The sequence below is a fragment of the Eumetopias jubatus genome, unplaced genomic scaffold, assembly GCF_037043125.1.
Source record: "Eumetopias jubatus isolate StellerSeaLion01/CBP00866 unplaced genomic scaffold, mEumJub1_p1.0 scaffold_12, whole genome shotgun sequence".
NCBI lineage: Eukaryota > Metazoa > Chordata > Mammalia > Carnivora > Otariidae > Eumetopias > Eumetopias jubatus.
Window position 1 is genome coordinate 1,066,447 of NW_028274818.1, and position 14,078 is coordinate 1,080,524.

Sequence of the window (14,078 nt, forward strand, 5' to 3'; positions counted from 1 at the left end):
AATATTAAATCTTTAAGAAAAATAATAGGAGCACCTGGGTGGCTCAGTCAGTTAAGCGTCTGCCTTCTCAGGTCATGATCCCAGGGTCCTGGGATCGAGCCCCGAGTGGGGCTCCCTGCTCAGCGGGAAGTCTGCTTCTCCCTCTGCCTGCCCCTTCCCCTGTTCATGCTCTCTCTCTGTCAAATAAATAAAAGCTTTAAAATAAAGATTTAAAAAAATGTTTTAGAAGGGGTGCCTGGGTGGGTCAGTTGGGCGTCTGCCTCGGCTCCGGTGGTCATCCCAGGTCCTGGGATCAAGCCCTACATCAGGCTCCCTTAGCGGGGAGCCTGCTTCTCCCTCTGCCTGCCACTCGCCCTTCTTATGCTCTCTCTCTCTCTCTCATAAAATCTTTAAAAAAAAATTTTTTTAGGGGCACCTGGCTGGCTCAGTCCATAGAGCATGCAACTCTTGATCTTGGGATTGTTGAAAAAAACCACACACACAGGGCTTATTACTTGAGAAAGAACAGTCTAGAAGCCTGGCTCTTCCTTTCACTTGAGCGTTTTGTGGTTGCTGTGGCATCTCTTAACTTTTCTTAGCCTGTTGCCCATCTGTGAAATGGGCATCATCTATCTTGGGCTTTAGGAGAGTAAAATGAGGGTGGGTGTGGTTCAGCTGTTCTCCAAGTGATGAATGAATTTTTAGAGGTTTACTACAGAAAACGTAGTCTAGAGACCAGGAGCATCAGCATGACAAGAGAGCTTGTTAAATGCAGATCTCAGGCTCCCACCCCAAACCTCCTGAATGAGGGAGATTTAATCAGCCTATTAAGAAGGCCCCAAATGGGGGCACCTGGCTTGCTCAGTCGGTAGAGCATGGGACTCTGGGTGGTCAGTTCAAGCAGCACCTTGGGCATAGAGATTACTTAAAAATAATTTTTTAATAGTTTATTTTTTTATTTTTTTTAAAGATTTTTTATTTATTTATTCATGAGAGACAGAGACACAGAGAGAGAGAGGCAGAGGGAGAAGCAGGCTCCCAAGGAGCAGGGAGCCGGATGTGGGACCCGATCCCAGGAGTCTGGGATCATGACCTGAGCCGAAGGCAGACGCTTAACCATCTGAGCCACCCAGGCGCCCTAAAAATAAATTTTGAAAAAGGTCCCAGATTAAACATTTAAATTTAAGAAGCACTTTTAGACCGAAGGCAACTGAAATGAGAATAAGCTAGGATGATGTGAGAATCCGAGGTGGACACACGGCCCGTCCTAGTCGGCTGCCCTCACTTGTACCCGTAAGACCAATAATTGGGCAAAGGTGATGCTCAAACTGAGCACTATCCTGGAGCAAGGTGGGGCAAGGCTTTTTCTAGTCAACGGGGTTAAGTATATAGCTTTATCGTATATAACAGGTGAACGAAAGCTCACCTCCAAGATCTGCCTACTTCAGGCAATGCTGACACTTGGTGTTCCTACAACTTGCGTGCGCTACGGTATAAAATCCCTCTGGCAGCAGCCCCTGCGCCTAGAATTAGGGTTAGTGCCCGACAGCACGTGCACACAAGAATTTGAAAACAGAAGTGAGAGTCACGCCTCTTTACTTGCAGCCGCAGAGAGCGCACCCCAAAGCCTTTGGAGCACCGCCCACCACCGCCCCTTCCGCGCCCCAGGCCCGCGGGGCCCGCCCCCGCCCGCGCCCGCGCCCGGCCCCCGCAGTTCCGGGTGGGGGTGACCACGTGCTTGTCGCCAATGACAACCCGGCGCTCCTCCCGCCCCCTGGCTAAGGCAGGCGAGCGACAGCCGACTGCACCAATGGGCCCTTGGAGATCGTTTGAGCGACAACCGAGGTGACCAGCTGCTGTGAGGAGGTGCGGGTGTAGGGCGGGACTCTGCGTGCGGACGCCGCCCGGGACGTGCGGGAGCAGAGGGCACGAGCCGGGGAAGGGCCGGAGAGGCAGGTGGGGACCTGGAAGAGCTGGGCGGGCTGCAGCGTGGCGGGGGGACGGGACTCCAGGCCAGGAAGGGTGCCGGCGCCTGCAGGAGAGGCGCCTGAGCTCCGGTCCGTGCCGGAGCGGGGGGGGGGGGGGGGGCGGTCGCTTAAAAGGGGTCGAGACACTTAAAAGGAACAGGTGCCCCGAAGAGAGGAGGTATTTAAAGGTGCAGAGGGCCGAGCTCGGCGCACAGAAGACATATTCAAAGGGGTAGGTGCTCGGGAGAGCAGGACATTTTAAGGAGACTAGAGCCAAGCTTAGAAGACATGTGAAGAGGCCAGGGCTGGGGTTTCTTAGAGGCAGAAATAAAGGGGTCTCTTGTCAAGGGCCTGGCGAGGTCTTCCTCTAAGGAAGGACGTGCGCTCCTGCTCTCCCCCATTGTCCTCTCTGGCTCCTCCAGGTTCCCTTGACCCCAGACCCCCCTGTTTTCAGGCTATGGCCCCCAGTGCCCTGTAGACCTGGCGCGACTCCCGTGCTTTCGACCCCTATTTGGGGCCCTGGGTGGCTTCTGGAGGGCCTTGCCGAGGGGCAGAGAAGGCAGGACCATGGCATCTAGGGCCTTTGAACCTCCCTCAGGGCGCAGCGTGACGGCGGGCATCATCATTGTTGGAGATGAGATCCTCAAGGTGTGTCTGGGACAGAAGAGGGGGAGGGTGCGGCATTCTCCTGCCCTTAAGAGCCTGCTGCACATTCTGTTGAGGGGAGGCAGCCAGGGTGGGCGCCCCGTTGCTGCAGTAGGGTCCTCGAGTGAGTCCAACCTATTAGAGGGAAAGTGACCTTTTGTTCTTTCAGTTACTCTGTTGAAAACTTGTAGCAAAGTTGCTACAATTTGCCAGCCTTGTATAGGGGTAGGAGGGGCTTTACAGAAATGACAAGGAGTCCATCGGTATGGGTGCATGTGCTATACACAAAGAGTTCTAGCCAGCCTGTTGGGAGAATGACCCAAGGCATTCAGCAGAGTGAGTAAGCAAAATAGAAGGAAAGTACTAGATGGAAGAAATCCCTTCTGAACAATCAGGGAAGTCTTAGGAGAGGTCCTGGTAGGCATCAGGTTTGTAATAGCAATATTGACCCCTGTTTTTTGAGTGCTTCCTGGGGCCTGGCAGTGTGCTGATCATATCACATATACTTACTAATCCTTAGAACATTCCCACGAGGTTTGATACTTTTATTATAAATCTCAGTTAATAGATTATGAGACTGAGAAGCTTGACCAGGGTTACAGAGCTCAGGAGTGGTAGAGCTGGGATTCCAACCCGATTCTCTCTTCCTCCAGAGTAACCCTTACCCACTAAGCCCCCTGTAGAGAAGTAGAAGGAGATGGGGCTGGGAAAGAACATTGGAGACACACCAGAGACAGCCTCAAAAATTCTGCAAAGGAATTTGAACTTTATTCTGTATACGTTTGGAAACAACACATGGCTTTTGAGCCCAAGAGTGGTGCAATCACAGTAGCACATTAGACAGTTTAGTCAGGAGGCCCAGGGCGGAGTGCTGCGACTGGAGGCTGGGATCCTGGCCAGGGCGCTGTCGCCACTGTCCAGATAAAAGGTGCCAAGGACTCGCGTGGTGGCCGTAGGAACACAGAGAAGAGAGCAGGTGGGGAGACATTTCAGTAGAGGTGACAGCAGAAGGGCCCGACTGGCTGTGGACCGTGTCTGGGGATGCCACTGAGCAAAGGGACAGCTGCCAGGAATATGGTGGAGATGCCTAGTAAGTACATGGAGCCAGGGAACTGAGCTGTCAGGGTTGGTGAGGAATTGACCACGGAATCCGTAAGTGTAGATGAGGTCAAGGTCAAAGTGCAGAGAAGGAGGCCCCAGGTGGATCATGCTCTCCCTGAGCACTCACGTGGATTTTCGCACTCCTGTGCCCAGTCCAGGCTCTTTGGTGGGGGGTGGACCAAGGCAGCGTCCCCCAAGAACATGGTGCCCCAGCATCAGGCAGATGCGGCTGTCGCCCCTTCCCCTTTGCCCTTCATCCCCACGGCATTGACACCGTCCCCATCTCATCTCCCAGGGACACACTCAGGACACCAACACCTACTTTCTGTGCCGGACACTGCGCTCCCTGGGGGTCCAGGTGTGCCGAGTCTCTGTCGTCCCCGATGAGGTCGCCACCATTGCAGCTGAGGTCACTTCTTTCTCCAGCCGCTTCACCCACGTCCTCACAGCAGGGGGCATTGGCCCCACTCATGACGATGTGACTTTCGAGGCAGTAGCCCAGGCCTTTGGGGACGAGCTCAAGCCACACCCCGAGCTGGAAGCCGCCGTCAAAGCCCTAGGAGGGAAGGGCTGGGAGAAGCTGTCTCTCGTTCCCTCCTCCGCCCGCCTCCATTACGGCACTGATCCTTGCACCGGCCAGCCCTTCAAATTGCCGCTGGTCTCCGTCCGAAATGTCTACCTCTTCCCAGGCATTCCAGAGCTGCTGCGGCGGGTGCTGGAGGGGCTGAAGGGGCTGTTCCAGAACACAGCCGTGCAGTTTCACCTGCGGGAGCTCTATGTGGCGGCCGATGAGGCCTCTATTGCCCCCATCCTTGCCGAGGCTCAGGCCCACTTTGGGCGCCGGCTCGGCCTGGGTTCCTATCCTGACTGGGGCAGCAACTACTATCAGGTGAAGCTGACGCTGGACTCAGAGGACGAAGGGCCCCTGGAGGAAGGCCTGGCCTACCTGACCGCCCGTCTGCCCCCGGGGTCGTTGGTCCCCTACGTGCCCGACGCCGTGCAGCAGGCCAGTGAGGCCGTGTACAAACTCGCGGGATCAGGTAGGGGCCTCCACGGGGAGGGCTGCATGCCGGGGTGGCTCCCTAGGCCTCAGGAACGCAGGGGCTGTTGGCGGCTTCCTGAAAATCCAGGAGCAGGTGGAAGATGGCTGCCGTAAACGTAGGCCGCGTGCGTGCTGTCCACAGCACTGTGCTGGCCAGGGGGGTGTGGCTCGACAGGACAGTCATCCACCGTGCCCTTCTGGGCCAGTAGCGTGACCAGAAAGGCCCCCGGGCATGAGATGTCGGTGACGAGGGGCCTCCACAGCAGGGAGGTCAGCCCGGGAGCTGGGTGAGAGCAAACAGTGTGATCCGGGTAACAGAAGGAAACCAGGGCTCCCAGAGAGAAGACACTGAGGTGGGGCTGAATGGCCGGCAGGGGCACACTCTGAGGGCATGAGGGAGTCCGGACAGTACCTGGCCCACACTGGGAAGCCATGGAGATGTTAAGCAAGGGCGGCATGGCCCCCACTGCCCTCTGACGGCCACGTGCCTCTATCTGTTGGCTTCTTGTCCGTCCGCTTGCAGGGTCTTCTCTGGGGGAGAAGGTGGCAGGCGCCCTGCAGACCATTGAGACTGCCCTGGCCCGGTACGACCTCGCCCGCCTCTGTGTGGGCTTCAATGGAGGCAAGGACTGCACGGCACTCCTGCACCTCTTCCACGCGGCCGTGCAGAGGTGAGCCAACCCCTGGGGGCGAGACCTCAGAGGTCCTGTCTGCCCTGCTGTCCAGCTCCCCCCGCTAGGAAGCAGGGAGGGAAGGGGTGGCCGGGTGGGGTCTGGGAGGGAGGTGGCCTTGGTGACCTCCAGTTCTGTTCTTGAGCATCTGACTTGGGTGTGGCCCTGGGTCGTGAAGGCCATGAAGGCCAACCTCCCTGACTGGGCCACAGGGAGGTCGCAGTCCTGTTGGGAGGTGACATTTGCATACCTGAAATGGGGCTGTGTGCTCCCGGTCTGAGAAGTGAGAGATCAGAAGGGCTTCCCAAAGGAAGTGGGTTCTTGTGGATGGGAGCTGGTCCACCCGGGAGCCGAAGAGGACAGTGCGAGCTCTCTGAGAGTATCTCCCTGCCCACCCGGCACGCCCGTGCCCCCCCACCCCCAGGACGCGCCCTGACGCTCAGGAGCCCCTCCAGGTCCTGTATGTCCGCAGCATCTCCCCCTTCCCCGAGCTGGAGCAGTTTCTACAGGACACCATCAAGAGGTACTAGGGGCATGGAGGCTGGGGCTCCCGGGGGAGCTCAGCAGTGCCCACTTCTGAGTGCAGCACTCTCCCTTCCTCAGGTACAATCTGCAGGTCCTGGAGGCTGAGGGTGACATGAAGCAGGCCCTGAGTGAGCTGCAGACGCAGCACCCCCAGTTGGAGGCTGTCCTGATGGGCACCCGCCGCACAGACCCCTACTCCTGCAGCCTCTGCCCCTTCAGCCCCACTGACCCCAGCTGGCCTTCCTTCATGCGCATCAACCCGCTGCTGGTAACGGGGTAGAGGCTGTGGGGCCTCCTGTCTCCCAATCCCTGCCCATTGTGCACCCGGGTTCCCCATCCCAGCCTGGGGCTCAGATGAAGAGCCCCATCATCCGAGGAAGGCTGTGCCGTTGGGTCATTCAGCCTTCTGAGCGTTATTTATCGAACACCAAGGGCAAGCTTGTGCTTTCTCCCACTAGGCCTGTGCTGCCCAGCATGGTGGCCAGTAGCCACCTAATTATACTCAAAGCGCAGCTTACTAAAATGAAATAAGGAATTACTGAAAACCAGCAAATGGTAGGCTTTAAAAGGATGAATTCTGTGGCATGTGAAAATTCAACATTCAGTTCTTGACTTGCACCAGGCACGTCTCGGGTGGCCCCATGTCAGGCGCCCCGAGAGCCCATTTTCATGGTCTGCTCCCGCAGACCCATGCCATGGGGGGTTGGGGGCGGGGGGCCAGGATGAAGGCTTTCTCTTTCACCTTGCGTGGCCTGCAGAGAGCAAGCTGCACCAGAGAATCAGATAGGAGCCTTCCTCAGGGCCAAGAAGCAGAAGAGCCCAAGCGGGCCCCTTCCCAGGTGGCAAGGGGTGAGTGAGGAAGAGGGGGACTTTGTGACTCCGCTCTGACCTCCCAGGACTGGACCTACAGAGACATCTGGGACTTCCTGCGCCAGCTGTTTGTCCCATACTGTGTTCTGTACGACCGAGGGTAAGGTGCTGGGAGACGTGGGGGAGACATGGAGGTGCGGGGACGGAGAGCCACCCCCCACACTTGCCTCCCTTCTCCCGGCTCCAGCTACACCTCGCTGGGGGGCCGGGAGAACACGGTGCGGAACCCCGCCCTGAAGTACCTGAGCCCAGGAGGACAGCCCGCCTACCGTCCAGCCTACCTGCTGGAGAACGAAGACGAGGAGCGCAACTCCCGCACATGAGCCCGCAGTCCTGCCCACTGCAGGGGTGGGGAAGGAGGTGGTCCTGGGGTGTCTCCTGTCAATAAAGTGTGCCTCTCGTGTGCCTCTGCCCTGGCTGTGTCTTCCTGCTCCAGGGGATGGGAGAAGCAGACGTGGGCTCGGGGCTGGCGGAGCTCCCTCTAAGGGGCCGGGGTGGCGGGTGTGCCGAACAGACTGGACAGGAGCTCACACCGACGGTTCTGAAGGCCAGCCTCACGGGGCAGGGGCCGGGGCTTGGGCCAAGCACCAGGGGAAGGAGCAAGACAGACCGCGCCCCGGGGTCTTGAGACCCAGGCAGGAAGCTGAGCAGGCCTGGCTGCAGAGCATAGAGGACGGAGTGACCAGGCCCTCCCCCTCCTAAGCCCAGCCTCCATCCCTGTCCATAGAGGCTGACTCAGCCCGTTCTTGGGCCCAGAACCTTCCCCGTGCTAGCCCTGGGGGGCCTTTGTCCCCAGAGTCATGAGGTCTGAGGGGGTGGGGACGCTGCTGATACAAGGCACTGGAGGCGGCTCCTGCAGCCCACATGCAGCCCCGGACGTGGATGCAGCCCCTAGCCCAGGCCCTGCCGTTCTCCTTCCGAAGGGCCCTGCGAGACCCTGGGCCCTGGGTGCCTGTCATGAAGATGGGCACAGGATGGGAGGGCCTGCAGCAGACTCTGAAGGAAGTGGCCTACATCCTCCTGTGCTGCTGGTGCATCAAGGAGCTGCTGGATTAATGGCCGGGAAGGGCACCGCGCCCGGCTCGGCTCAGGTGGGTGGGGGGGGGTCGGGCAACAGGAAGCGTGGCTGCACCTCTGTGCCAGAGCCCGCCTCTCAACCTCCCATTCTCTGCTCTAGCGCCCAGCCCAGCCCCCGTCAAGACCCCCGGGGCCCGCGATGCTCCGCCAAGGATGGGCCACAGGCACTGTGGGAAGTGCAGCTCCTACTTCCGGTATGTGCCGTCTGCCAGGCCTGCCTTCTGGGTGTCCGTTCCCAGCCCCCACCTCTGGGGGACCCCCGGGGCCCAGGAGCCCGGCCTGCTGGCCAGGGCCCCAGGAAACGGCAGGAGCTAACATTCTTCCAAGCCTGGCACAGTGAGCCCGCCAGCCCAGATGGTCGATTTCTCCATACTCTGGTGGTGCCAGGAGTGGGCTGCGCCCTAACATCTCTGCTTGAGAATCACTGAACTACGTGTGTGTGTGTGTGTGTGTACAGATTATGTATATGCATAGATAAAATAAATAGGCCTCAAGGCCTAAAGTTCTAAATGTCTGAAAGGGAATTGGAAAAACTCAGTACTGGAAGGGTCTTGGAGCCAGGGTACAGACCAGGGAGGGAAGAAGGTTGTCCTGAACAGAACAGACTGAAAACCAGGTTTTCTGACTCACTGAGGCCTGGGCGGGGAGCGTGGAAAGGCCAGGTTCCTCCCAACTGGTGGATAGGGAGGGGTCCAGCTTGGGTGGGGTCTTCTTCTGGGAGGCTCTGTGCCTTAGGCCAGGAACCCAAATAGAAGAGCTGGTCTGGCCAGCTCCCCACCTCTGAGGATCTTGGGAAGAGCCCTGGGCCGATGCTGGTCCGCAGCTCAAAGAAGACGTTGGGCCCTGCCCCTCCAGCTCACACAGGAGGCTGCAAGAGCAAGGCACCTGTGTGGCCCCCCAGGTGCCTCAGGCTTACCACAGGGCACGGGCGCTAACAGCCAGAAGGAGCCAAGCTCACTCCACTTCCCCTTGGTGGCCACCCACCTGCTTTCCCTGACGTCCACCCCTCCACCCAGGGGTAGGTAAATCCACCATTTACAGCACCTTGCTCACGCTGAGTGGCACGCCCACTCACAGCGCCCCACAACCTCAGAGCCAGCATGCCCCGGCCCCTCCCTCCTCTCCTGGGACTCTCTCCTCGCTCCCAGGGACCAGCTTTTCCCCCAACTTCTTCTGAGTTAAGTCCTTTTTCTCTGGGCATGTTGTATCTCTCTTTATAAAGGTAACAAAGACCGAGAGCAGGGAGTTGTGCTGGTGAGAAGTGACTCCCCCCGCCCCATCCGCCCCCAGCTGTCTTGCCGGCAGTTCGTCAGCTTCACCAGTCCCGTGAAGAGCATTCCAGAGATAGTCTGTGCACATTCTGCATCTACGAGTGTTCATTCATTCAGCAAATGTCATTGAGCACCCGCTGTACGCGGGCCCGGGTGCTTGAACACAGCCAGGATCACAAAAGGCCCCTGTCTCGTGGGCAGACACAGGAAAAAGAACATAAGCAAAAAATACGTGTGGAGATGTTATTAGGTGATAGGTGCTATGGAAGAGAGGAAAGGTTGAGGTGGGTGGGTGTGGGGCAGGTCCTGGAGGGCCTCACAAGCTGAGCTTCCTGCGGGCTGAAATGAGAAGGCAAACACCCGGTGTTCCCACTGGCTGCTGTGTGGCGAACACACTTTGGGGAGCAAGGCTGGTACAGGGGAGCCCGACCTGGAGGCCGGAGGCACAGTCTGGGCCCGACACTAGCTCAGAGTAGTGCAGAGAAGTGGCTACCCCCAGGGCGCCTGGGAGGCTCAGTCGTGGGGCGACTGCCCTCAGCTCGGGTCTTCTCCCTCTCCCTCTCCCCCTGCTTGTGTTCCCTCTCTCGCTGTGTCTCTCTTTGTCAAATAGATAAATAAAATCTTTAAAAAAAAAAAAAAGTGGCTGCCCTGAATGCATGTGCATTCTTTTTCTTTTTTTTTTAAGATTTTCTTAATTTTTTTTTAAAGATTTTATGTATTTGACACAGAGAGAGAGACACAGCGAGAGAGAGAGAGAGAAAGGGAACACAAGCAGGGGGAGTGGGAGAGGGAGAAGCAGACCTCCCGCGGAGCAGGGAGCCCGATGCGGGGCTCGATCCCAGGACCCTGGGACCATGACCTGAGCCGAAGGCAGACACTTAACAACCGATCCACACAGGTGCTCCCTTAATTTTTTTTTAAGATTTTATTTATTTATTTGTCAGAGAGAGAGCACAAGCAGGGGGAGCGGCAGACTCCCCGCGGAGCAGGGAGCCCGATCCAGGGCTCCATCCCAGGACCCTGGGATCATGACCTAAGCCCAAGGGAGACGCTTAACCGACTGAGCCCCCAGGTGCCCCGAGATTATCTTTTCTATTTTTTTTAAGATTTATTTATTTATTTGAGAGAAAGTGCGAGTATGAGCGGGGCGGGGGGGGGGGGTGCAGAGGGAGAGAATCCCAAGCAGACTCCCCGCTGAGTGTGGAGCCAGACCAGGCTTAATCTCACACCCCTGAGATCACCACCTGAGCCAAAACCAAGAGTCTGACACCTAACCGACTGCACCACCCGGGCACGCCTCAAGATGATTTTTCATCCCAGCGGCGTGGCAACCGTCTTTAGGCGCCCACATAATCAGGTCATTGCTCTTGCCTGGCCCCTTCAGAGCCCCACCTCATCCCAGGGCACAGTGGTGGGAAGGGGGAAGCTCCTGAATCCATCCAGAGAGAGGTTAGCAGTGGATGGGGACATGGAAGTCACCTTTCCACATGAGTGTGGGGCTTCCGCCCCCCCCAAAACCTGCACCTGCTTGGTCAGCCCCACCCTGCCTCAAGCTCTGGCCTTCGACCTCCTTTTCCTTTCTTGGGCCCCACTCCCACCCAGCTGGGATGGTGCCTGGAGGTGGATCCTGGAGTCGAGGGCCTTTGCCAGGGGAGGGGGTGTCTGGCAAAGACCTCCAGGGAAGTGGTGGATGGAAGGCAGGCAGGGCCCGGGAAGCGGAAAGAGGGAACAGAGGAGCGACCTGCGGTGGCCAGAGGATGGTGTCAGCTGTCCAGAGAGCCCCAAAGGTGGAGAGGCTGAGGAGAGAGATGGGGAGAACAAGGAAACGCTTGCGCACCCTCTTGAGGGCCCCTGTCACACTACAAAATGCTTGGAGACTGACACAAGTCCACCTCAGAAGCAGGCAGGACAAGGGCAATTCTCCCACGCAAAGTGGAAGGAGACGGGCCCAGAGAGGTGAGAAGTGCCCGGTGCGCGGTCATGCCCACGGCACACTGCAGTGGGGTAGTCAGCCAGTGAACCCAGATTTTCCCATCTCAGATTCAGGGCTTCTCTGGACCAGCCAGCCCTCCTCTCCTGAAATGGTGCCTGGGAGGGGGGGGGCAGGCAGGCTGAGCTGCGGAGAGGGATACTGCCCCAAAGCTGCACCCACCTGCACCATTCCCACACCCACCTCAACTCAGCGGCTCTTATTCCTGCTTTCCACGGCTCCTTTGGGGGGCCCAGCTATGTCTTTTTCACCTAAACCACCACAGGTCGGGAGATGGTTCCCTGGTCTACACCTCCCCACTCCTCTCCAAGGGAAAAAGAGATGCGGCAGCTTCCTGGCAAGGTTCTCTTCCCCGGTAGAGTAAGCTCGGGTTCGGAGTGTTCAAGCTCCGAAGTGTTCGGAGCGTTCAAGGGTAGCAGAAGGGACCCGAGTGCCAAGGTCGGGCGGGCCGGGCCGAGGAAGACCTTATTTACCCCTGGGCGCCCAGCGGCCCTCCAGTGGCCACAGGGGGTAGGGGAATGGGCGGGGCAAAACGGGGAAGGAGCCTCTGCGAAGCTGGAAGGGACCCCCAAATGCGACAGCACTGGGAGGAGCGGCCTCAGACCCAGGATTCCTAGCTGATTACCTGGGCTATAAGACCCTCAGTGGTGTGCGAAAGGCGGGTGGAGGACAGGGGTCCTGGCGAAGTGGTCTGGGAGCCTCGCGCACGAAACTGGATATTTTAGTAATGATCTCAGTTGGGTCCTGTGTTTTCCCAGCAACGCTCAGAAGCGGGCGGGAAGAGGGCTGTGGTTGTGGTTCCGACCGCGCCGGAGGGCAGACCCCCAGGGCCACAAGCTCTGCCCTGCGTTCCTATTTGCATCTCGTTTGCATAGTAGTTATTTACCCTTCGAAAGGCAGAAGTCCCCAACCCCTTTCTGGGTTACTCCCAGCTGAGACTTTCTACTCCTGTCTCTGCCAGCCTCGGAGACGGGCCCGTTCTTCCGGCCACTCTCGGGCCCCTCTGGCCGCCGCCCCCCAGTACCTCGCGTCCTTCACCTGCCCGGGCTTCGCAGCAGCCCCCCGAACCCCGGGCACGGTCCGAGGAGCCGAGACACCTGCGCCGCCTGCTGGCTGGCGGGAGGGAGGGAGGCTGAGGGCACAGGGGTTCTGTTTCGCCTTCTCGGGAACGTGGAGTTTTGGAAAATGTTCCCCGAGCTTCCTGAGGCTAAATTTATCTTCCCCGGCCCTGGGGGGCACAGAGATCCCGGAGACGATTAGCGCTGAGGCGCAGCGGGCTCCCGCCCAGAGGCCCGGAATAGGCGCCGAGTTATAAATAGTGCGCCCGCAGGTGTGGGGGGAGCCGGCGGGAGGGGCAACCCTGGCAGCCACGGCCCCTTCAGGTGGGTTGGGCGGTCGCGGTGGGGGAGCCGGGGGGCGGCGGGCGGGGGTGGGGGCTGCGGTCTGAGCGCCCCCAGCGGTTTCCTGGGCGGCGGGTTTTTCGAGGGAAGCGGAGGCAGCCCGGGTAAGGGGGGAGCGGGGAAGAGGTGGGCGCCCAGACGCTCCGCTTCCAGCTCAGCAACCTCCCCAACCTTCCAAAACAGGCCCCCCAGACCCACTCACTCAGGACCCCGCCCAGAGAGAGCCTTGCCTTTCTTCCGCCAGAAGCCCTCTCTCTCCACGCTCTGCAAGCATCTAAGTCTTCTGCAGCTGCCCCTCAGCGCACGTGGCCCAGCCAGTCCCGGCACGGGGCTGTCACTCCGAGTCGCCATCCCCAGCCCCAGGTACACGGTCCTCCCTAGGAGGGATTAACTCCCAGCCCGGGCTTTCATCCTTCTCCTTGGTCAAACACACCTCACTCTCCGGGGATTTACCCACCTCCTGCTACTTTCCCCTCAAAAGTAAGGTCTAGCCGGTCGCCTGAGATATATGTCGGAACGGGCGGATCTGGGATGCCCCGCTCTCCCCAGGAGGCCCCTGCAGGCCCCCCACCTGCCCTCCAGACCCCAGTGCCAGGCCGGGCCTGGTGGCAGCGGGCCCCTGGGGCCCAGCCGGGCTTCCGTGGGAGGGGGCACAGCCCCCAGGCAGCGTTTCCTGGCTGCCGCAGTCTCAGTGGTTTGGCCCGGTAAGGGCCAGGAGTTGGAGGGGAGGAGGGAATTTCAAGTCGGGGTTCCCCCTCCGACTTCTGAGCCGGGAAGGAAGCTGTATGGCCCAGAAGAGAAACGTGGGTGGTGGTGGTCGGGAGTCACTGAGGAACAAACTGGAGGTTCCAGAACTGTCCAAACAGTAGAGAATGGCATTCCCATTGCCTACAGATCCAGACCGGGTCCAGCAAGTCCGGAGACGACCCTCGGGGGGGGGGGGGGTGCGGGGCGGGCCCGAGGCACTGGGCGCCTTTCATTTCTCTGTACCTAGGGGCTGGTGCCCAGGCGCCCGCCCTTGGACTGCCTCTGGAGGCCCAGGCTCTGCCCTCCCTGAGCCACTTTCCCGCCCTCCTTTTCCTGGGCCATGCCCCCTCCTCCACGAAGCAGCCCCCTCTCCGTTTCACGTGTGCATCTGGCACTGCCGTCTAGCCCCTGGCTCGACTCTTCCCCAGGCTAGCGCGACCCCGACGGCTGGAGAAGGGAGGGGAAAACCCTGGCCTGGACCCCACCGGCTCCGGGCCCTCACCGACAAGACTCTGTCCGGCGGGGCCGAGAAGAAAACCCGGAGCAGTGACCGGCCTCGGGGCCCAAGGGGGACAGGACAGGGACGATAGGAAAACCCGGAGCGGATTCAGCGAGCGGGAGCGCCCCAGGCCTGCTGCTACCCCCTCCTTCCTACAGCCCCCCTAATTCTCCAGTGAGATAATGTCTGAGGTGGGGGGCTGTTTGGCTTGGCCTGGGCCCTCAGGGGCGCCTCACACTTTCCGCCCCTGGCTGGGGCGCAGGGCAGCGGCCCCGAGGCTGAGTCACGGCCGGA

At 59.4% G+C, this 14,078-nt stretch overlaps 2 protein-coding genes across 3 annotated transcripts; both read left to right on the forward strand.

The window, feature by feature from the left end:
- The first annotated feature begins 1,848 nt into the window (after positions 1–1,848).
- Positions 1,849–7,205, forward strand: FLAD1 (flavin adenine dinucleotide synthetase 1). Of its 2 annotated transcripts, XM_028090278.2 has the most exons (8): positions 1,849–1,935; positions 2,401–2,594; positions 3,988–4,732; positions 5,258–5,405; positions 5,830–5,928; positions 6,009–6,198; positions 6,827–6,900; positions 6,988–7,205. In XM_028090278.2, the coding sequence occupies exons 2-8, from the start codon at positions 2,514–2,516 to the stop codon at positions 7,121–7,123; spliced, it is 1,473 nt and encodes a 490-aa protein (XP_027946079.1). In that variant the 5' UTR covers positions 1,849–1,935; positions 2,401–2,513; the 3' UTR covers positions 7,124–7,205. The 2 variants fall into 2 exon arrangements, 1 of the variants encoding a protein (XP_027946079.1); XR_003607159.2 differs by lacking the exon at positions 1,849–1,935 and having other exon boundaries at positions 2,431–2,594; positions 6,689–6,900; positions 6,988–7,012.
- Positions 7,206–7,535: 330 nt separating this feature from the next.
- Positions 7,536–7,856, forward strand: LENEP (lens epithelial protein). Its single transcript, XM_028090065.2, has one exon. The coding sequence runs from the start codon at positions 7,665–7,667 to the stop codon at positions 7,854–7,856; it is 192 nt and encodes a 63-aa protein (XP_027945866.2). The 5' UTR covers positions 7,536–7,664.
- The last annotated feature ends 6,222 nt before the right edge of the window (positions 7,857–14,078 follow it).

Bases quoted from the DNA above. Each gene is read 5' to 3' on its own strand.
- FLAD1 (XM_028090278.2), top strand. From the start codon at position 2,514: ATGGCATCTAGGGCCTTTGAACCTCCCTCAGGGCGCAGCGTGACGGCG. The intron at 5,406-5,829 runs GTGAGCCAACCC...CCCCACCCCCAG, and splicing joins TTCCACGCGGCCGTGCAGAG to GACGCGCCCTGACGCTCAGG. The intron at 6,199-6,826 runs GTAACGGGGTAG...CTGACCTCCCAG, and splicing joins TGCGCATCAACCCGCTGCTG to GACTGGACCTACAGAGACAT.
- LENEP (XM_028090065.2), top strand. From the start codon at position 7,665: ATGCAGCCCCGGACGTGGATGCAGCCCCTAGCCCAGGCCCTGCCGTTC.